At 40.3% G+C, this 24,359-nt stretch overlaps 1 protein-coding gene across 4 annotated transcripts in view; it reads right to left on the reverse strand.

The window, feature by feature from the left end:
• Positions 1-24,359, reverse strand: part of TMEM131L (transmembrane 131 like) — a 158,907-nt gene that overhangs the window by 11,135 nt on the left and 123,413 nt on the right. For all 4 annotated transcript variants that reach the window (XM_087437511.1, XM_087437508.1, XM_087437509.1 and 1 more), the window contains exons 24-29: positions 24,146-24,295; positions 23,181-23,806; positions 16,840-16,988; positions 7,801-7,925; positions 4,428-4,594; positions 3,134-3,316 (exon numbers count right to left, since the gene is read on the reverse strand). In XM_087437511.1, the coding sequence (XP_087293637.1) occupies positions 3,134-3,316; positions 4,428-4,594; positions 7,801-7,925; positions 16,840-16,988; positions 23,181-23,806; positions 24,146-24,295 (1,400 nt within the window). The remainder of the gene's footprint in view (positions 1-3,133; positions 3,317-4,427; positions 4,595-7,800; positions 7,926-16,839; positions 16,989-23,180; positions 23,807-24,145; positions 24,296-24,359) is intronic.

The raw sequence follows: 24,359 nt of genomic DNA on the forward strand, positions 1-24,359 counted from the left end.
TTTTATAAGCACAATTCAACTGTATACATTCTGTATTAAAATACAGATTGTTAATATCATTAATCCCTAACGAGTGATATACTTTTCACTTTAAACTAATATTCACGCATTTAGTAATTTAACTCTTAAAAAGCCTTTTATAATTTATCTTCTCATTGAAAACTTAATAAAACATCATTTAAATTTATGAATTTTGGATTAATGTTTTAATGATGGAGAAAAGGATTAAACCATTAATATTATGTAACTTTTCAAGAGGGATTTTTCTGATAAAAGAAATTTAACTATATAAATGGACTAGTTTTTATTAAAAGTAACATATGTTCATGGTAGGAAATCTATAAAAATAAGCAGAAGTTTAAAGAAGAAAAATATGTCACCTGCAATCATACTACCATTATCAACATTTAGGTATATCTCCTTACAATATCTCTTTAGGTACATATATATGTATATGTATATGTATAAAATTGGGATCAACTTTCATATACTTTGTCCTTTTTGTCTTTATACCATTATTTATTTTGGGGACATTTTCCTGATATTATGTAACTTTCAAATACAACTTAAAGGCTGCACACTCTGCCGCTGTACAGCAAGGCCATCAATAGTTTTTATCATTCTTCTACTGTTGGCCTTCCCCCTCAAGCCAAAGCTGCATTTCTGTTTTTTGTTAATGTTAAGTGCCCATTTTAAAAAATCTCGTGTTAGCATCATCAGGCAAACTTTGCCTTCAGTGGTGGATGGGGCTGTGCCGGGTATACACTGTGAAAACCAAGCTTCCTCTGGGCAAGAAAACCATTCCTGTTATCAAACAAAATGCCGCACGCCTGCTTTCATCTAAGTCCATTCTCAACACTGGCAATACTGTCCCCAAGAGGAGGTAGGTCTGTTGCTTGGGAATTGAAAATATCTTATCATTTATGTACAGGCAGGTGGCACATAACGACATTTCGGTCCACGATGGACCGCATATATGACGGTGGTCCCATAAGATTAGTACCATATAACCTGGGTGTGTAGGAGGCTGTACCATCTAGGTGTGTGTAAATATACTCTACAATGTTTGCACAGTGGACAAAATCACCTAACGACGCATTTCTCAGAACGTTTCCCCGTGGTTAAGCGATGCATGACTGTATAAGTCACAGTCCACAGTAATAAACAGATCCTCAGTGTGCAGCAGCGATATTGAAATTTTATGGGGGTCATTAGGCAAACAATGTCTAAAAGGTGCCCAAGGGAGGGGCCGATAATGAAAAAAAGGCTGAGAAACACGGACTCAAGTCACATGTGGGTGCTCTGTCTAGGTTTTTATGGTTATTAGTGCCCTTGTCTCTCAGACAAGACCTTTTTTTATAGGTATCATTGTCGGTAGAAGAAAGAAAAGAGGACAACTGAGAGGTTGCTGAGAGGAATTCTCTCTGCTCACGAACATCACAGAGTGGCCCGTAAGGAGGCGGGAGATGCACAGGGAAGAGTGCTGGGCTCTGGGGAAGGAGACATGGGCTCAGGTCTGAGCTATCCTGAGCAAACTGGTGGAACAAGCCACAAACCGCTCTGAGCCCAGGTCCTCACACCTCCGAGGGGCACAGGGACACCTGCCCTCTCGCGGCCGTTGGGGCAGAGAGTGGGCCTGCCTGATGAGCGCACAGCGTCACAAAGGTGAACTTCCCATCTCACTGCCTTGTCCTTATACGAAGGTGAAGTGTTTACCGTGTTAAATTTAACAGTGAAAAGCAATGAATTACCTCTTTATGTAGACACGGAGCTATAAAAAACAATGCTGAGTGGAAAAAGCAAGACACAGAATGCTACATTGAAGTATGATTTCCTTTATGTAAGTTAAAAACAATTCTATATTTTGTTGATGAATATGTGAATGTAAAACACAATATGGACTAAAATAAAACACGCCAAGTTCATGTCAGTGGACAGTGATTCTCTCGAGGAGAGGGAAGTGGAACAGACTATAAAGTATTATTTCTTAAAAAAAAAAAAACCTGAAGGCAAATATGACAAAATTAAGAGTTGTTAATTCCAGGTGATAGAAATAGAAATGCTTCTTTGATCTTTCTTGTATCTTTAAATTTCTCAAAAGTAAGAGAGGACCAATGTTCATTAGCAGCATATTTACAACAGCCAAAAGGTGGAAACAACCCAAGTGTCTATCAACAGATGAGTGGACGAGCAAAATGCAGCATATACTTATAATGGATTATTACTCAGCCTTAAAAAGGAAGGAAATCCTGACATGTTACAACATGGATGAACCCTGAAAACACTATACTAAGCGAAATAAGCCAGTCACAAGAGGACAAATATTGTGTGATTCCACTTATCTCAGACACTAGAGCAGTCAAATTCATAGAAACAGACAGTAGAACAGAGGGCCTGTTCCCGGGGCTGCAGGAAGGGGAAATGGAGAGCTACTGTTTAATACATACAGAGTTTCTGTTTGGGATGATGAAAAAGTCCTGGAAACGGATGGCAGTACTGTTTGCACAACAACACAAATGTACTCAATGTCACTGAACCATACACTTAAAAACGGTTAAGAGGCACCAGGCCGGTGGTGTAGCTGTTAAGCTCACGTGCTCTGCTTCGGCGGCCCGGGGTTCGCCGGTTCGGATCCTGGGCGCAGACCTACTCACCACTCATCAAGCCATGCTGAGGCGGCGTCCCACATAGAAGAACTAAAAGGACCTACAACTAGGATATATAACTATGTGGTGGGGCTTGGGGAGGGGAAAAAAAAAAGAAAAAGAGGCAGACTGGCAACAGATGTTAGCGTAGGGCCAAACTTCCTCAAAAAAAAAAAAATGGTTAAAACAGTAAATTTTGTGTTATGTATATTCTACTGCAATGAGAAAATGTACAAGCGAAAAAATAAATGTGGAAGCTCTGAACTGTTTCAAAGATAGACACTAAAACAAAAATAATAATAATATGATGATGATGATGAAGAGAAAGGAGGAGGAAAGAAAAAGGAAATAAATGAAATCCAAATCAAAGTCAGTACTCAAATCCGCAGCCCTCTCTGTGCTCCGGGCTCTGGGAGGCAGATCTAGGTCTTATACTGGGTACGCAGGGAGGGCAGAAAGGAGGGCCACGGTGTATTCTCAGGACTCACCGGCTGGCAGAAAGTGCGGAGCGCCTGCCACGGGCTTCTTGTCCCCGTCGGAGCTGGTGCTGCTCCAGCTGCCCCAGCTGCCCCGGCTGGCCCGCACGCTGCCCGAGGAGCTGCCACAGTCCGAGCTGGAGTCTGAGCATGACTTCTCCACACACTTCTTCCCCGGCTTCTGGTAGTAACCCTCTGCAGGAAGGAAGAGAGAAGAGTTGACCCCTCGCAGAGAAGTCAGGTTTCACCATTTTCAACTTGATGTCGTTACTAATAAAAGGAGAGAGGCAAAATATGAAGAGGGCGAGGTTCAACTTCAGGGTCCGCTACCTCCGCTCATCTCGAGAGAAGCAGCTAACTGAAACTAACAATGGGACCTTAAGAAACAGTTGGGGGTGAGCTCTGTCGTCCTATACTACTCTGCCTATGGGATGGGCAAGTAAACTTGTTTGGGGCTAGACAATACCAATGATAACCTGGATCTAGAAATGGTTTTGAAAACACCAAATATTTCTCAAGAAAATCGAGGCTACTCTACTGGACTGGAGATTTGTAGGTCATTTCTCCCCCTCTTTTATTAAGATATCCACTAAGAGCGTCAAAGTATTATTTATGTGTAGGTAGGAAGAACCTCCAATAAGACCAAGAAGCAACACATGTGTCAAGGGAATGGACAAGTGGACGGAGATAGAAATCTGTTAACTCTGCCGGCCTGTGTGTGCTGACGTGGGCACATGTGTAGGAATGTGGGTGTCGGCTGGAAGGATTACAACTACACCCACTCGGTAGCTACATGTACAGACAACTTCAGAGGCCCTTTTCCCTCCCACTGTCTTCCGCCCTAGCCTGGACCTAGCATTGGGTGCCTCTACCTCTCACTCCCTGGGACATCGCCCAGCAGTCCTTGGGTGGGACAACTGCCTCCAGCTGGAACTACCTGGCTCAGGTGTGTGAGAACAGCCGCTGTTCTCCCCTGGCTCTTCCCTACCCCCTCTTTCACCAAGGGAGTCCTACCTAGAGCAAACACCCACTGTTCCTTCAGCAATCTGCATGAGGATAGTTGAGAACAGCCAGATTTTGGGGGAGGTGGGAGATAGGAGGGGGCAACACCAGAGGCCTGCCTAGGCTCAGAAGAATCTTAGCTTTCTGGTCTCATCCTGACAGCTTTCTGTTCGGGCTTCAGTAAGCTAAGTTGTCTGTACAGTGATACTCTCATCAAGATGCCATCTCTCTCACACTGGATACTTCCTGGAGGAAACAAAAATTCCAACAGAAGCACCACTCACAGCTCACCGTGGTTACGTACCTGCCTCTCCCTGTGCAGCAGGTAAGCTGCTTCCAATGCCAGCGTCTGTTTTACACATTTCCCCAGGGTTTTCCTGTATACACCAGTTTCTAACATCCATGTCACTGCTCAGCTCAGACCTTTCAAATTCACTGCACACAAGCTTTAATTCACTCTGTTCAGAAGGCCTGGAAGAGCCACAAAAAAATCACATTCACATTTTATCGTGCATACATACATACGTGCTTTCCAGGAGACTTATTAGAGGTGAAAATATGAATCTGAGATAACTTGAGATCTCTTCTCTTTGGGTCTGGTGGGAGAAGATTAAGAGTGAGGGAGAGATGTCAAAAAAGAAAAAGATTTTGCCATTTTAGAACCATAATTAAGTTGGAGCTCATTTAATCTCTTTTCATATTTTACATTGAGAGGAATAAAACTCCACAAGGTTAAAGGAGTTACTCAAGGTCAGTTGTAAGGGGCAAGTCCAGGATGAGAACCCACGACTCTTGGCTTGTCTTCCTCAGTTTTAGTGTCAAATATGGTTCTCAATAGCTGAACCGGCTCCTTGGTGTCTGGGGGAAGGTACTGACTGTTAATTAAAATCTTTCTCATTCATTCATTTAGCAAACACTTGTTGAGTCACTACCATGTGCCACATATTGTTAGGAAAGGGGCGGCATCTACAAAGAAGAATCAAGTTCTTCCCCTAAAGACATCACAGCCCAATAATAACATCTGTCTAACTAGTCCATGAACCCCTTGAGGGAAGGACCGTAATACGATTTTGTAAATGGCGATATAGAAATGTGTAGAGAATGTGATGGGAATACCTAGACGATTATTTCACACAGCCCAATTTCAGTACCTCTGTTAAGTTTGTAGGATGGCAGGTAAGATGATCGCTCAAGGTGAAGAATATACAGACAGAAGTGAGAGCCAAGGCAACAGACAATCCTACACCACCACCTACTTAAGCATCATGTTCCCAAAACATTCTGATTAGCTACAAGCTACTTGAAAGTTGTGTTTTTGTTTTTGTTTTTGTGAGGAGATCAGCCCTGTGCTAACATCCGCCAATCCTCCTCTTTTTTTTTTTTTGCTGAGGAAGACGGCCCTGGGCTAACATCTGTGCCCACCTTCCTCCACTTTATATGGGACGCCGCCACAGCATGGCTTGCCAAGCAGTGCGTCGGTGCGCGCCTGGGATCCGAACCAGCGAACCCCGGGCCGCCAGAGCGGAGCGCGCGCACTTAACCACTTGCGCCACCGCGCCGGCCCCTGAAAGTTGTTTTTTAACAATTTAAATTTGTTTCTTTAGCAATGTCAGAAAAAAATGTCTTTTAAAAATACATTAAAACATTTAATTGGCAAAATTCCACTCTACTTTTATATCTTTCTGTATGTTCATATCAGGAAAATATAATACTTTAAAGTGACCACATAAATCAATCAAATTTTTATGAAAATACATATAAAAGAATACATAAAAAATACATATAAAAGAAAATGCATATAAAAGAATACAAGGTGTGACTTGCCTTTCTACAGGATACCGCATCGCAGCTTTCAAATAATTTACCCTAAACCAATCAATAATTACTATGTAGTATTAACAATAATCTAATCATGGGTATATTTCTTTTTTCATATTTGCATTTTGCTGAGTGCAGGGGACAGAACTACAGCTCGGAGACACCCTGGAGTGGCCTGACTGGTCTGCAGCAGAGTGCACAGCAGAACTGCTGGGAGTGTGTTATAGCGCTGAATCACAGGGTCCAGCTCCCGCTGCAGCCTCAGGGACCCGGAACAGACAGTGAGAGCAGCGCCAGGCTGCCTCCCATCCAGCCATCCTTGCCACAATGCAGGCTCTTCTGCCAGGGTTGCCTCCCAACAACAAGCAGAACTGCAGCAAGGTGGAACCCTTTCCCCACACAGATTTGAAGCTGCTACAGAACAACGGGACAGAAACACATTTAAATACCCAGCTGAGCTCACAAGACAGAGAAATCCCCAGGTGCCAGAACTCAAAAGAAAAAGCCAGAGTGGTGAGGACGGAGGGGTTACTCAGAAGGACACAGGCTTTAAAGCCGACTCAAGGACAGGAATCAGGGAGCTGAGACCGAGTCTCCTAAATAAAACTGCGGCCCTGGAAGGAGGGCGTCATCAGTGCAAGGGACACCGGAAAAGCTCCGTCCACAGACGCAGTGAGGAAAAGGCAGGGGAGAGCGTCTCTGCTGGAGGCCCTCGGCACCTTGTGGGGGGAGGGGGTGCTGAAAATCTAACCTAAGAAATCAAAACTCAGAGACTGTACCACAGGGTAGATTTGGAGTCAGAAGGTACACACTACTGACCTGGTAGGAAAAAACTCAGGCTGAGGAATTTACACAAAATTAGATATAGAGAGATATCTCTGGAAACCCAAAAATATGAGATTTCCACATAAACCCTGTCCAGCTCCTAAGCCCTGTCCAGCTCCTTCATTTTACAGATAAGAAAATGAAAGTGCGGGGAGATTAGGGTCTCACGGAAGCAAGGTTTCCAAAGGAAAGTGCCAAACTGCCAGGCTTCCAATCTGGCTCTGCCCCTCACCAACTCTGGGGTTTGAAGCGAACCGTGATCCCTGGGCACCTCACTTCCCGCAGCTCTAAGAATCCACCTTCTGCAGGACTGAACCAAGGGCTCTATGTGTGGTGACTATGCTCTTTCGCTATTAGGACCCCGGATAGCCCAGACGGGTCAGGGTCAAGCTGGGAACAGGATGCCTGCCTGTGCCCTGTGGGGTTTCCTGGATTGCTCTGCAATGCTCTTGTATTTCACAGCCAGAATGAAGGTCTTGGCATGGAGGGATGTCTTAACGCTTTTCCTTGAAACCTCCCATCGCTTTTAGCATTTCATAAAGTAAAATTTTGAAAATGTGTTCACTTTAGGCATTTTTTTGTTTGTGCGTGAGGAAGGTTAGCCCTGAGCTAACATCCGTTGCCAATCCTCCTCTTTTTGCTGAGGAAGACTGGCCCTGCACTAACATCCACGCCCATCTTCCTCTATTTTATATGTGGGATGCCGCCTCAGCATGGCTTGATAAGTGGTGCGCAGGTCCACACCCGGGATATGAACCTGGGAACCCCGGGCCACCAAAGCAGAGCGTGCAAACTTAACCACTACGCCACCGGGCCGGCCCCTCACTTTAGGTATTTTTAACAAAATAAATAAAAACATAACCAAAAAATATGTTAATTTTAGAAACATACTTTTATCTCAAAATATAAACATCTACACTATCTTATTATCTATATCTAACATAACACAAATAAGATTAAAGGATAATAGCTAAATGTAAAATTATAGAGTAAAAAACAGATCAAAATTTTAAAAGGTTTGTAAAAATACACACCTTAAGACCTGAGCAACACCCCTTTTCTTGTTTTTTCTACATGTTCGATTTTTATTCCAATTTAAATTTTGTAAATTTCCTTCTTTTTTCTCCTGAAGCTTCTTCTTTCTATAAGCATCTTCTTGCTACAGAAAAAAAAGATAACTTTTAGTAAAGGTTTAAACTGACTAAATATGGATAAAAAAGCCTCTCTGATTTTTTTTTTTTTAACTTTTGAAGACCAACTCCATCTGAATTCAGAACGTTCCAGCACTGGTGAAAACTGAGACATGCATTTCTCAATCTCTCGTTTGTTTTCGTTTCCCTTCCTTCCCTACCTCCCTCAATCTCTCTGCAAAAAGAGAAAAAAAATTGTGGCCTATAAATTCCTAAGATGCTAAAAGGAAAAACATCTGTTAGCAATTTTTGGTCTGCTTGCTGTTCACTTCAGCAGCAATAAATCCTCCAGCCTTCACCTGCTAATTTGGTATGCGCAATTCACATGAATTACTACTGAAGAACAGTCAGGCAGAAACTCAACTTAGGACTAATTCATGTATTTATGTTCTTATTTGTTTACAGAGGAACTTTAGGAGAATAGTCAAGTCTTCACAGAATGCTCCAAACTAGTTTAAGCTTTTTGAGTAAATAAGGCAAGTATATGCTTGATATTTTTCAAATGTGGCTCTGAAAAACTTAATTTAGCATGAGATACATATATATTATATGTATAAATTACATATATTTTATATATATATATATATATACACACACACACACATAAAGTTTTCTTAACTGGGCTTTTTCCTCTTTTAAATGTTAGGCATAGCCTAGTAACAGGTCCAAGGGGAGGTGTATTCCTCTGCCCTTGAAAATTTTCAAGTAGCTCATGTCTTTAAAGTCTCCTAATACTTACTCTTTCTCCTCCTTCCACCACGCAGCCCCCAGAAAGCAGAGGCACCGTGGGAGGTGGTGTGAGCTCACACACTGAGACCCCAGGGCTTGAAAAACACCTCTCTTAAGGGTGTTGGTTCCTTTCAGGAGGAAAATGCCTCTCCACGGACCTCAGAGAGACAAATCTCCCAGTTCAGAGAGTCCCCTTCTGGATTCACATTTCACAAAGAGCAAAGATCGGCTCATTATACCTTCCTTTTTCAGAAGGTTGGTCCAAAAATCAGAGTAGGAATCCATGAGATTATAACATACACTTGACTAACACCCACATGACTTGGAAGAAGAAACATAAAAGGTTTAGGAGCCTGCACATTTCATGTCTAGGGTATTGAAAGCCTCTCGTACTGATTAAAGCAATATGCTTACTACAACAAACACACACTAGAAATAAAATGAAATTCTAACTGTAAATGTGGTGGGATTATGGGATTTTTGCTTTCTTCTTTATACTCCTTTATTTTTTCCCCTAATAAGTATGTATTAACTTTTTTCTGATTCTGAAGGTATTTTAAAAATATGACAAGTTAAACACACAAAGCCCTAACCTTAACAGGACCTTAATGCTAATTGCTTATGTTTGACGCTAAACAAACACATTGAAGACATATGATCAGACATATGATCCCATGTTAATATCTTTTTTTTGTGTGTGTGAGGAAGATCAGCCCTGAGCTAACATCCATGCTAATCCTCCTCTTTTTTGGGGAGGAAGACTGGCTCTGAGCTAACATTTATTGCCAATCCTCCTCCTTTTTTTTTTCCCCAAAGCCCCAATAGATAGTTGTATGTCACAGTTGCACATCCTTCTAGTTGCTGCATGTGGGATGCGACCTCAGCATGGCTGGAGAAGCGGTGCGTCGGTGCGTGCCCAGGATCCGAACCTGGGCCGCCAGCAGCAGAGCGTGCACACCCAACCGCCAAGCCACGGGGCCGGCCCAGATCCCATGTTAAATATTAGATATATACCATATTTATTCATGTAGTGTTCCTGGTGTATTTCCAACTTTTGGCGGGGAAAGTTCTCCCCTCCTCTGTCCCACCCTGTCGACTCAAAAGCCAACGAAGGCTTTTCAACGCAGCAAGTGCTTGGGCCTTTCTCTCCCTCCAGAACAAATAAAGGATCCATCTCTAAGTGGAGTGAGAGAAAGAGGGGCTGGTGAGTAGTCACTCGGACACTCGGCTGTCTTTCTCAAATCAGTCTGGTTAGAACTGCCATTATGTGCAAACAAGTGGGGACATATTTTAGGACTACAAAGAGGTGGGACTTGGTGGTCAGAAGCATCGCCTTCTCTGAACAACAGGAAGAAAAGGAGAGTGCTGGCCATGCTGGACTCAGGGGTGTGAGTGGAATGACTGAGAAGCAGTGTCCATGAGCAAACAGAGCAAGGTATGGACAAGAAGAGGGTATGGACAAGAGAGTGAAAAGATAGAAGACTTATTGTGGGAAAAAAAAACTAATGAATGGCCTTTTTCTTTGGCAGGGCGTGTGTGAGGGCGTGTGAGTACGTGTGTGTGCACCATGAAGCAATGGGCAGGGAGAGGAATTTGGCCGGAGTCGGGCTGAGGCAGAACAGGCCTGCAGTGGAGACAGCAGATGGAACAGAGAGGAGAAATCAAACCAGAGAACCAGGAAGAAAGCAAAGAAGAGAAATCACAGATTGACTGCACAAAGGCAGTCCTAAAGCCACTGTATATAAGTAAAAGCAAATACAAATAAGCGGGAATGGGCAAACTAAGAAAAAAAGCTGATACACTACTTGATAGACAAAGAGTTAATACTTTTACATATGTTCTTTAGAAAATAAGAAGAAACACTAACATTCAATAGAAAAGTGGGCAAAGGACATGAAATGCAAATTCACAACAGATATATAAAAGGCCAAAAAACATGAAGAGTTCATCTGAAATATTTAATAACAAAGTATGTTTTTAGGAAAGGCAAATTACAGACCAAATTGTATCTCATCTTTCCACTTTGGTTTCAAAAAACACAAGTGTGTTTACACTGTATGTACTGTGTATAGTGTCTGCCTCTGAGCAGTAGAAGTGAAACTGGGTTAGACATTTACTTCTTAATTTATTAAAAAAATGTATTAAAAAAATGTCAGTGGTAGGATTTTGGATGGATGATTTTTTACTTGTGTTTTTCAGAATTTTACAAAAAATGAAACGAAGGAAAATGCTCACCTTTCTCTAGTAAGAGATGCAAATTGAAATGAAAAACAAAACACAGTCTTTCGCCTATCACACTAAGATTTTGTTAAAAAAAAAAAAAAAAAAAGGTGCCGCTGAGACCAGAGGAAAACCAGTGTTCTCACACACCGTGTATGTGAATGTAAATTGGTACCACCTTTCTGGAAAGCCATCTGGCAGCACACATAAGGAGCCTTAGACAGTTGATACTCTTTCATTCTATTTCTAGAAATCTATGATAAGGATATATCAGGTATACAGGCAAGACTTAAGAACAAAATAGTTCATCATAGTATTATTTATGAAAATAAAAAGTTGCAAACAACTTTAATGTCCAACTGCAGAGGAATGGTTTAGATTATGACAGTTAAATGATGGAATGTTATGTAACCAACTGAAAACAAAGTTCCCCATTAATTTCCAACCTGAGAAAATTTAGAATTATAACATTATAACAAAGCTACAAATACACAATGATAATAATCCTTAGTTTTTAAAAACTTTGCATAGCAAAGAAACAATACAGAAAAACATGAAAAGTGGTTCACTTTGGATAGATCTTTTCCCCTCTTCTTTATGCTTCTAGAAAAATCATGAATTCCTTTTCTAAGGGAAAAAAAATCGGCTTGAAAGAAAATAAACAGCCAGGGCTAGGGTTAAAATTTAGTCTGTGGCTTCCAAATCTGGGCTTCAACCTTCTTTGCCAATAAATCTAGAGGAATGTTCCCCATGTACTATAGACAGATTTATACAATTTTCTAAGCTGCAAAGTTAGGCCTTAAGAATGTACAAGAAAAACAAACATTTTAGTACTGCACTTGGAAATGTGTTTATTGAGAATGATTTTCTCCAAATGAACAATGAAATGGAAAGTGCACTCATGGGCTTTTGAAGAAGAGGTCTACAAAACTGGGAGTGAGTCACAGAGACAGCAAAGAAATGACAGACTACAGCCCCTCAGTCTGCACCAGAAAATCCACCTTGACTACGAGGACAACCTTGGACCACAAAGCACAGCCTGAGTCCCCCAAATCCTCGGACTCGCATCCTTACTGTCGAGCTGGCTGCCACCATCACGTGGAGATGTCTGTCCTACACAGGCTCCCAGACCAGAAAAGGAAGAAGGAACTTACACAACCACTGGGACCAAGTACAAGAAATGTCTGAGCTCCAAGGACAGAGATAAAAGACAAGGCCTGCGCCTTCAAAAATCGAACGGTGAACACACACAGAAAAGAACATAATTTGAATAAATTAAGAAAACTGCCATAACCAAGGTCACAAGTATAGAGGGCTAAGTCTGGCATGGGAGCCAAGGAAGACCTCGGGGCTGGGGGCAGAGTCTGAGATGGGGGAATGGCCCTCACACACCATGTGGCAGATGGGTGTCAGCAGTAGCACCCATGTGGCACTGTTCCTCGGGGCCACCTCCTCATGACCCTTAGACTGAGGGGCTTGGAGTGATTAGTTCCAATTGCTCCTCCCAGCACACGAGGTTGTGGGGCTGTCAAGTCAGCACATCTCAGGGTCTGTTTCTAATTACAGTACAGGGCACACGGCAGTCTCCAAAGCCCATATCAGAAGGCTGTTAAGGTTCAACCCTTAACCTCATCCATTCCCTCCTATCTCAAGTTCAATGACTTTATGTCTGCTCCTGAAGGAATGCCCTGTCTTCATCTTTTGGCTTAGCTTCCTGTAGATGTGCCATACCTGCATCCTCAAGCCATCCACAACTTCAACACTGCGCAAGGTTCAGACTCAGGTCCCTGGTCTTCTCGCTGTACACACCTCAGAGAACTCGGTATCACCCTTCAATTCTAACCTCCACAGAGACAACTTTCAAATCTGAAGCTCCAGGCCTGGTTGCCGCAGAGGCTCTGGTTCCATTATCTCTCACTGTCTACTACACTCTCTCACGTCAGCGTCCAGCCACCCCTCTCTATTGGTAATGATTATGGTCATACTGTCATTTCCTGGGTACTGACTACTTGTCAGTACTTCCTAAGGGCTGCTATTCTAAGCACTTGTCATAATTAACTCATCTAATCCTCACAACCCTAACGGGTAGGTATACTATTATTATCCTCATTTTCAGATGAGGAAACTGTGATGTTAAGTAGCTTGCCCAATGTTATGGAGCGATTAAGTGACGAGCTGGATTTAAACCCAGGAATTCTAGCTGCAAAGTCTGTGCTCTTAACCACTATGCAACATTGCTCTGACAGAAACGAACTCATCACATCTATCAGAATTTCCCGTCTTCTAGTCACCCAGACTTAAAACTTTGGAGTTATTTTTGCAAATGGCTACGTTAAGAAAAGATAGCTCCTCTCCTTTATGCAATTAGTGCATTGGTTTTTCTTCTAAACTCTCTCTTATCTACTCTCCCTATCCTTTACCTCTGTTCCTGCCCAAACACAGTCTTGATTACATCACACCTCCTAGCAGAGTAACAGCCTCCTTGTTAGAAGAGAGCTGGTATCCCTTTCTGCCCTCTCCAATACCCAGGCTCCAAAACATTCAGACTAATCCTCCAAAAATGCATTATTCACATATTCATTCAATCATTTGCTAAAAAACTACACTAGTTCTTTATAATAGACATTCTGCCCGTCTTTATGAAACTGAATTGAAAAATATCCAATTATTACCTTCAAGAAGATCACAGCCTAAGGTTGTTTTCAATTTGCTATTTACCCTCCATCCAGCCCCTAGTTCAGAAATGAGAAAATTAATAAAGGGAAACCTTATTTAAAATGGACTCAGGAGGCCAGAAGGGGGAGCTCCCAGCAGTACCTCTTGAGGTCAACTACAGAAAAGATAGTCAATTAGAGACCCCAACAGGAAAAAGTGCCCAAAAGGAAAGAATCAATAATCAAGGAAGAAATGTACATTGCATCCCAAACAGATATTGACTACCCCAGCAACTCAGCCAATGAGGACCCATCACCACCCCAAACTCCTGCTTTTCTCCAACAGACTTTCGTTCAAAACAGCCCCTCCCAGTGTCCTCCTTTTTCTTTATAAAATAACATTCCTCTCCCTTGTTTGTTGGATTTGCCTATGATCCACCATAGCATGCACATCCTGAACTGCAATTCTTTGGCTATTCCCGAATAAACTCGTTTTGCTGGTAAAATAATTAGCAGCATTTTAAGGTCGACAGAAACTTTCAACAGCTCTCCACAATTTGCAGCAGAGTCCCCCAAACTGGCCACCCTCAGGCAAAGTCCTCCAAAAAGACTTTTTGTTTGGACAAATGCGCTTTTAAAAATTTGATTCTGAAATCCCGTGGCTGGTAACCATTCTCCAGTTCTCTACAGGCGTCATCACTTCCTACTGCTTATGCTCACCTTCTTCATTTGTGTTTCCAATTGAGACCTGGGGGATACAGTCTAAACTCTCAATTGGCATGCCAGGGCCTCCACAACCTGGTGGGACTCTTGATTCTTCCCCTCTATTTCTGACTGAGCCTCTTCTCAGTCAGATGATTCCTTTACTGCTCCCAATTATGCCATGAGGCTCAGTGGGGCCACTGCCCACTTGCCCACCTCTGTCCACACTCCACCTGCACAAGCTTCTGTCTCCTCTAAGAGCTTTCCTTGGCCACTGCAGGCTAAACTGACTTCTCAATCTCTGAAATCTCCTCTACTGTGTATTGATTTTTGGCACTTGTCTATGAATACCTTGTCTTTCCCAATAGACTGCAAATTCCTAGTTTAGCATGTCTATGATATACTTATTTTGTATCACTTTCATTTTATTTTAATGAAAAATTCATGTTTGTTATAAAGTTTAAGCAAAAATAGAGGAGTATAAAAGAAGGAAAAAAGAAATCATCCAAAATCCCACCACTCCAAAATAACCAGGGTCTCCTCCCACTGATTATTTGGCAAACCTTATTCTTCACTCTCTGTGAGCCTACACACACGTAAGGAGGGCAGGACAGATGATGGGAAAAATTTATAACACCATAACCATGTATTATTTCTAAACAAAAATTTAAGGCTCAATTTTATTTGAACTTAATACAAGAAGAAACTGAAGTAAAACCAAAGGTACTGCCTACTTTCAAATAACTCTTTCTTCTCCACGGGATATATTAATTCCTTAAGGATCTCTCTAAGGTTAAGAAAAAAATGGTGAAGGATGTTTTTGTAAGTTTTCTCCCTTTTAAACTACATGTTTCAGTTTTATATAGTATTGACTCTTTACCAAGAAAGATAAAACTTATTTTCACCTACCTTTCAATCATACCACCTCCCATTTTGTCAATTACTATTTTCGCTTTGTTAAAGTTTTAATATTCGCAATCTGTTCTGCAATTGTAATTGCCAACTGTTTAGTCTCAGATCTGGATATAAAATGGATAGAAATCTCAACAACAGACCTTTAATGTGGCTTCTTCAACCCTTGGTTTTTATTTTTACTTCTATCTTGGCTGGCTCAATTTCATTAACTTCCTTTTTCAAGAAAGGCTCCTGAATTCATTTGTGTTTAAGGATGCCTGCCTGTCGCCTTTGTACTTGAGGGTCAGCTTGACTAAACATGATATTCTTGTTCCCATTTTCATTCTCTCAATGATACTGCTCCACTGTTTTCTTGCATTAGATGCTGCTATGAAGTCTCAGGCAAGCCTAAATTTGTGTCTCTTTATTTTCCTACCTTTGTCTGCACAATTCTTTATGCTTTAAGTTCAATAATATAACCAGGATGTGCCTACGTCCATCATCATGTATCAGTTTTTCCTGGTGTACACAGTGTACCCTTCTGATGTATAAATTCAGTTCTTCCCTCATATCAGGAAAATTTTCTTCTATAACATCTCTGAATACTTTTCTGATCCATTTGTTGGTCCATTTACTTAGACAATCAGTATTCTTATGTTGAACGGTTTTTGTCTTTCTTTGTCCCTGTATCTATCATCATCATTTTCCTAAATGCTTTAATCTCTTCAATTTTTTACTTCACATTCATTCTGATTATCTCAAAGCCTTTCCTTTAGGTCAATACTTCAATTTTCAGCCACTGTATATGTAATGTGTTCATTTATTTACTTAGCTTTATAATACCTCTTTTAATTTTATGCCAGTGTATTAATTTGCCTTTAAAAGCTCTTCTTTTATGGAATTCATAGTCTACAGTGTGAACAAGGCTCTGGATGTATTTTCTTCTAGACAGGGATCTTCATCTGTCTTCTGTATGTTCCACTCCTTTTATTCAGTTTCACTAGAGTATGTCTGCATAGTTGGAATGCTATTTTTTTCACTGTGCTTGTGCTAATACACAGGTAGCTCTGCTCTGATGTAAAGTAGGTAAATTCTCCTAAATACCTCTCCCACCTTTATCTGGGACCTGTTTGTTTTCCCCTATGAGATACAGGGCTGGGTTCTGCTTTCTAGACACTTTTCAGTAGCCTGCACCGGTGGAAAGAGCAAGAGCTAGCCGGGACAGTACGCAAGCTTTGCTCTCTCTTCTGGGATTCCACTGTGCTAGGGCCCATGCACCTAGGCTAGAAAGGCATCCTTCTCCTCCTGTGGATTTTGGCTTATGTTTCTAACTCAGCAAGATTACGCCCTAAAAATGGATGTTGGGTGACAACTGGAGACAAAGTATACGGGATCTGGTTTGACTCTACATCTACCCAGGAGTTAACCCATTTGCTCAAGAACAAAAGTAAAAGCTAGGTGATATCACTAAAAATTATTTTGTTATATAATTAGTATAATTAGAAGGTAAATAAAACTTCTGAACACATCAAACCAATTATCAATGTGGATTCAAATGCATGATAACTATCCCCTTTGAAAACTATGAAATATACATGTACAGTTATTACACAGATATCTGCACTCTAAGCCCTAAATATGGGTTTTGTTCTTTCTAATAGGCAAGAAAAAAAGGAATACAGACCTCGACTGATGGTATGTCCTGTTTCTCAGGACATATGTCTTCTTTAGATGCTTTGTGAATCTTCTTTTCTGAAGAAGACTTTGTATCAACCTTTTTTAAAGTTTCACAATTGTGTACTTCATTCTTCACAGGCACTTGCTGGTTATTCCCTTGAACAAATAAAAATGATTCAATTTCTAGCTAATTATGTCCATTCATGTTCCCCACAGTTAAATCTCTTTTCTACACCAATCAATCACATTTGATTTAATGAGATTTAGACTTAGGATTGTTTTGGACATCCACGATGCTCTAGAAATTTATTTCATTTACAGGTGAAAATGCACTTATATTACGAGTTCTACAAACAGTCTTTAAAAAAGGTCAAGGAAAAGAAGGGGGGGCACACCATTATTCATAACAGCATTATTAATAAAAACCAAAAGGCAGAAACAACCCAAATGTCCATGGACGGATGACTGGATAAACAAAATGTGGTATATACAGCAGAATACCATTCAGCCTTGAAAAGGAATAATTTGTTGCACAACGATGTGAACATACTTTACTGAACTGTACACTCAAAAATGGTTAAGATGGAGAAAAAAAGGAATGAAATTCTCATACATGCCACAACATGGATGAACCCTGAAGACATTATGCTAAGTGAAATAAGCCAGTCACAAAAAGACGAATATTGTATGATTCTACTTGTTTGAGGAAACTAGAGTTGTCAAATTCATAGAGACAAAAAGTAGAATGGTAGTTACCAGGGGCTAGGGGGAGAGAGTATGGGTAATCACTGTTTAATGGGTACAGATGTCTGTTTGGGATGATGAGAAAGTTTGGAAATGGATGATGGTGATGGTTGTACGACAATGTGAATGTACTTAATGCCACTGAGCTTTATAATTTAAAATCATAACTTTTACATTATGTATATTTTACTACAATTTTTAAAAAGTTAAGGGAGGGAGAGAGAGGGGTAAGGACTTGAGTTCTGGCCATGACTCAGCCACTAGTTTTATGTTCAAAGTTAAGTCTCTTAAGCTACCTGAGCTTCAGTTTCCTTATTTATAAAACGAAAATACCACCTTCTACCCTGCTTGACTGTTATAAAGATAAAACCAAAACAGATGTAAATATAAAGGGTCACCACTAAAACACACAGGGCAGGTCCTTCTCCTACAGTAAATGCCCACCTGCCCCCAGCGAACGGTGCCTGCAGCTGAAGAACGAGCGGTAGATGAATCATATTGCAAAGGTTGGTGCTGGTAGGAACCTCATCTGAAAACATGATTTTTCCATTTTTCTTTCAAATGATTTCATTCATAAGTGTATTTCTTCTTCTACCCTTTACTTCAAAATAAAGTCAAATCAACTTCAACCCAATAACTGGCCACATGTTCTAATATGAAACAAAGTATTTCAATACCACCTCCTTTTCTCTTTAACTGAGAATCCCTTACAATACCTTTGCAATCTGAGAAAGTTTAGATGACTACCATCCAAGATTTCATAGCAAAGCAGGCTGCAGGCTCTGGTGAGATGAATGTCTAACCAGATACCAGCAGAGGCCCCAATCTGGCCCTGCTGTGAGACCTGGGGCAGGGCAAGTCTCTCACCCCAAAACGAAAAGAGCAGTCAATTGATTCTGATTCTGAAATCTGAAGCTACAAATTAAACTCACTCAAAGCAAGATGCATACGTGTTAAAAACAGTACTTATAAGGTAAGCATACTTTTGTTAACAGAAAATATATATAAATATTATATGTATTTTAAATATATATTATAATATATATAATTATAATATTATATATAATATTAAATAAATATATAATATATATATTCAAATATAATATATATATTTAAAATATTATATAAATATTACATAACTGTAAAAATGCTGGGGAAGCATTAATTCCTCTACAACACAAATTGGGTGTTAGATATCCACAGAGGAAAATATCTAAGGAAATCTGCAACTATGAAGGAATAAAGGAAATAGCCAAGAGCAAGGAAGCCAGGATCCAAACAGAAAACGAAATCATAAATAAAGACATCACTTTGGATTCTGGAAGCCAAAAGTATGAAACAGAATACAGATACTCTACTCAAAAAATGTGCCATTATTTTCCTAGAGTCTTAATTCATGAAAAAGTGGATTTCCTTAAGTTTTCTTCAGGCCAAGAACAGCACTGAAAGTATTAGTCATCAGAGTTTCTTAGGAAGGATCCAAATTTAATATCCAACACTAAACCACCCCAAAAAAAGTGGTAAAGCACAGTTTCCTAGAAAATTAGCAATGACTTCCGTGGCGCCAAGAATCAGGACAAACAATAAAATAAATTCTAATCACAAGCTGTTCATGAAGTCTTTGAGAAATTCTAACATGAAATATTCAAGAATTTAGAGATACCGTGAGTATATACTTCATATAAAAAATGGAGCCAAGAGCCAGCCCTGATGGCCGAGTAGTTAAAGCTCGATGTGCTCCACTTTGGTGGCCCAGTTTGGTTCCTGGGCGTGGAACCACACCGCTCATCTGTCAGTAGCCATGCTCTGGCAGCGGCTCACATAGCAGAACCAGAAGAACTTACAACTATACACGACTATGTACTGGGGCTTGTGGGGGAAGGGGGAGAGTAAAAAAAAAAAAAAAAAAGAGGAAGATTGGCAACATATGTTAGCTTAGGGCCAATCTCCCCCTGCAAAACAAACAAACAAAAACACCCACCACTTTAGGGAAAAAAAAATGGAGCCAATCCATGTTATTCTATTAAGCATGCCTACTTAACAGTATTATGCAACTTTCTTATATTTATCTCACAGAGTAAGAGTGTTTGAGCCACAAAGATAAAAAACAAACAGAAGAACAAGGAACAAATGAACTCGCTAGAATCCTGCTTCAAGTTTTACTGTATCAAATCTAATCATATGGCATATTTTGAGTAAACCACTAGATCTTCATTTCAAGTTATTAGTATCTGTAAGTAAACGAGACTATTTTTTTAATTTCTGCAAATGTCGGTATTTCAGAAATTTTGGAGGTATTTATCAAATTCAGTGAAAACTTTCATGAACTGTTAATTTCAAGGTTTAGGGTATTATTAAATTTAAAAGTTATTATCCTTTACATTAATATAAGCAGAAACCAACAAAATAATTTGCTAACTATTCCTCTTTCACAGCGCTGGGGCCAGCACCAGTTTATCTTTAGCCTTAATTCCAAATCTATATTATTTTGATCATACAATTAAAAAATAATAAAGATTTGAAAAGAGCCACATTTCAAAAGAACATTTATATTACACATAAAGCCCTACTCTTGTCAGATGATCAAGAGACTATGGAACAGTAACAAATGTTTGAAAAATGTAGCCATTTCACAGTTGTTTGACGGGTTAATGCCAAAAAACAAGTGTGTGAAAACAGAGCCCGAAGAATCTGTCAACAGACTCCATTTCTATTGGGAATTTTGATGTATGATACTACAGGCCTCTCAGAAGGAACAGGAGAAAAGGAGCCAGAAAGGGAGAACATACATTTTCTGGCATTCAGAAAATAGTCTGTGTTTCAACAATAACGATGACATGTAGTCAGTGCCTTTAACACACACCTTGGAACGTTTTTTTCTCACACAATAAGTTACACTCAGAAAATAAAATGCCTCTGAATAGGAGAAGGCACAATTCTTCAGGTGCCCCAAGGAGTTCTGATAGCTTAAGAAAATCACTTTGGGCGCTCAAGCAACAGACCACCTCCCCCGTCCCTCTTTCCCAAAGGCAATCTTATCACTAGATTTGTTTCTAAGAACATTTGTGCACTTTGGGAGAAATGGCAAATGTGGCAAACACACTAACTGGTTCAACTGAATGAATGGAAGTTCCCAATAGGATCACAACCATCAGGTGAGCTAAGTTCTGCTCACCAGACTGAAGCTGTTTTCCTCAGATTCTAGAAAGGACCTTCAGATGGAAACAATATGCTTTTCACAAAGTAAATACTTTTCAAAATAAAAAAAAGAACTAATGCTCAAAGTTGGAAGTGAAAGCTTGGAAGGTTCTTATATATACGTTTTTCTCATTCTTGAGTACTCTTTACACATTACAGATTCCCTGCCGATTATATGCCTGTTCACCATCTGCCAGTTTATTACAATGTTTTCCTGTGAAATTTGACAAAAGAACCCCAAACCCTTAATATTACTAAAAACCTCCAAATCCTTCCTTCAAACCACAATTTTCTTCCCTTACATTTCTCAGTCCTTTCTTATTTTTTAAATTTTCAATTCTTTGAAATGTTTAAAAAACTGTAAATTGATGGCAGCTAATTTGTTTACTTTTTAATCTCTTTGATATTCTCCTAGAATAGTGATGGGAACAGAAAGTCAGAACAAAATACATGTCAATGAGTGGATTTCCCTGTGAGGAATCTCTTGCTGACATATTAATTCTGGAGAGAAATATAGGACTGTGAATTAGCACCTTTGAATTTGCTGGTATGAACATGGTGGAAAGCCAACATTCTTTCATCAGCTCTTACTTGATCTGATCAACAATCACCCCGATACCACATAACACGCTGCTGATCCAGCCAAAAAGCAGTTTAAAAAATCTTCTTGTTGGGAAAGATTTATTTCCATTTAAAACATTCATTATAAACATACCAGTAATCTGCACAGGAAGGAAAGTTTCTGGGCAGTTTGTCATCTACAACGATATAAGCAAACCCTATGTTTATGGACTCCCATATTAAATTTACTCACACTTGCTGAAGTGTTATTACGTGGTCTTCTAGGCTCAGCTATAGGCATCTAGGCTCAAATACAGGCATTAAACAGCAAGTATTGGACAGGAGGATCTTGAAGCATGAATTCAATCCTCTGAGCCACTTGGGCACTACATATTGCTGGTCCACACCTCTACATTTCAACCCCTTCCAATTACTATGATGCAGCCAAAGCTCTCTCCCATCTATCCATCCACAATACCTCAGCCATTGCATATTTCAGGCACATTTACCCAGATATCTGATGGATGTAACGGACCACAGAAGCAGCACTTCTGGAGGGACAATGCCTTCAAACAACTATGACTTTAAGTTTGTGTAAAGTCAGCCTAGTCAAATACTGTGCTCAGGCCGAAAGGACACACAAAACAAGAGGAAAGCCCAGCCGGACTCATCCCATAATTTCACCCTTTCACTAGAGTTTTGGAGTCTGGGCCCAAGAGAATGTCTGAGACAGAAATGGAGCAACAGGCACCCCACCCGACAAGGTATGTTATGACTCCGCAGATCTGGGTGAGTGCATTGTCCAGAGGGCGTACTCACACGCCAGATGGAGAGGACACAGGGGACAGTGTTGACCCTACAAACAGGAGTCCACTTCAAGCATGTGCCCTGCTGCCAGGGAAACGGTACAAACAGGTACGAACAAGGTGCGTGAGGAAGGCATGTGTAGCCGCCCACACCATGTTCCACTCAGAGGACTCCAGCTTTCCTTGAATGAGAAACGTCCTTTTATGGAACACTTAATTCAGTTGGGGTTTTTGACTAAATGCAGAAAGCTCCTTAGAATCAGCCAATCCATAACACGTCTGTAACCTCCTCTACAATAGCAAGGAGTGAAAAATAGGAAGTTATTTATATTTAGATGTTTCAAATAAGATCAAAGGTAACTGATTTTTCCAGAATAAAAAGTGTCAAAAATTTGACTTTTAAAAGCAACAGAAATGTGCTTATTAAAATGGTCAGGATGGACAAACATAATAAGCATGGGCTCTTATGCCAGAGGCCACAGGGATTAGTTAAAGATTAATGACAATTTTATAGGTAGGCAATCTTTCTAGTCTAGTGTTTGCTCACATTCTCGTTAACTGTATTTGCTACAAGAGAACATCAGCCTTCCTTTAAACGAGGGACAGAATTAGTGAAGAACCAGGGCCGAGGAGCATGAGATGGCGGCACTTGTTAAATATAGCAAGTTGGTAAGTTTTGTTTAGTCAGAAACATTTCATGGGCTGATTCATTTTTGCAAATAGTCTGAAAAGCCAAAATAAAAAATAATTAGGAAACGATGTCCTCCCAGCAATAAAATATGATTTCACATCCCTCTAAACGTACGGGCTAAAATGTAAACTTCTTAGCCACGACATTCTAAAAACTTGGTGCCTTGTCCTAAACTTTTCATCTGACAAACCTTATTTCAACATTTACCCCTTTACTAAAACTTTGTGCATGAACTAAAAACTCAGCATTTACAATTAAAACTAAGATCACAGGTGAGAACAAATTCCATGAGAAACAGACTGGAGACAGACAGGAGAGAAGAATCATCAAGGAGAATAAAAAGATTACCATTATTTTTCCTGGAAATTTCTGGCAAGTCTGGCTGGAAATGAGGTGAATTTTTTGGCAAATTATTTTCAGGTAGCTTCTTAGGGGTTTTCAGAGGACAGAGCTCCTGTTCCTTGAGCTCAGCTATGTTTTCTGAAAGTTTAATGTCCGTTTCCTTAGGAAACATACATGTCTGTAGTCCCTCCTTCATGTGACATTCTGAAGAAGTATTATTGACAACAACTGTGTTTTTCAGTGTGTTTGCTTCTTTATTCAATAAGTTTTTGGGAAGGGTTAAATTCTTCTGCAGGTTGACATTTATGCCACTTGCATATTTGAGGTTTATCAAGTTCTCCCCCATAACATCAGTGCACATGTCCTCTTTAGGGGCAGACAGGGAGCTGCCCAGGATCGAAGTCTGTTTTTCCTCAGTAGTAGTGTTGGCACTGCTGGCGACAGACGTGCTGGCTTTCTGTTTATTGTAATAGAGTGAGCACTTGTGCTTCTTCTGAGAATGACCGTAGGTAGCTGGGCTCCTCTTGGCAGCATTCTGGATCCTGCTCTGTGGAGTGTTTACCGGAATGCAGCTTTTCCCTCTGCCTTTGTCAGAGGGGCCATAGGTATCGAGAAAGTTCTTGCAATTGCTTCTGAATTTAAGAAGAAAAATATTTAACATAAAGGCAAACCAAATAAAACTCTACCTGTCTGTTTCTAAATCCATGTGAAAGAGGCAGTAATTGGTATTGTGTGTATTAAGGAGTTCCACCTTTCCTTCTTCTAAAGCTCCATGAGTTTCATACACTCAGTCCTTACGTGAAGTCTATCTTTTATTTAATAAAAGAAACGTTACAGCTGTCACACAATGACTTGAAAATTTTACGAAAACAAGTTTGGAATCAAAATTTATATTATCTTCAAATAAAATCAGAAATGAGTAATATCAAAGGTGAGAACCCGCCCCCCCAACACACTACGAGAATTCTTACTTGTGAGAATGGGCGCTGATTACATCCATCGGACTGCTGTTTTGCTGGGAAGAGGAGCTAGCGTTTTGCCTCTGTCTTGTTTTCACGAACTCCATAAGAATGTACTGTGCTTGTTGGAAGGCTATTAAAATCACACCCAGCAGGGACAAACTGAGGAAGAAAGCAACGAGGTTCTTTATTGCGTGGTTCTGACTGGGATTAAAAAGACTAGCTT

This window comes from Ceratotherium simum, chromosome 12 (genome assembly GCF_057802395.1).
Source record: "Ceratotherium simum simum isolate JZ-2026a chromosome 12, ASM5780239v1, whole genome shotgun sequence".
Taxonomy (NCBI): Eukaryota; Metazoa; Chordata; class Mammalia; order Perissodactyla; family Rhinocerotidae; genus Ceratotherium; species Ceratotherium simum.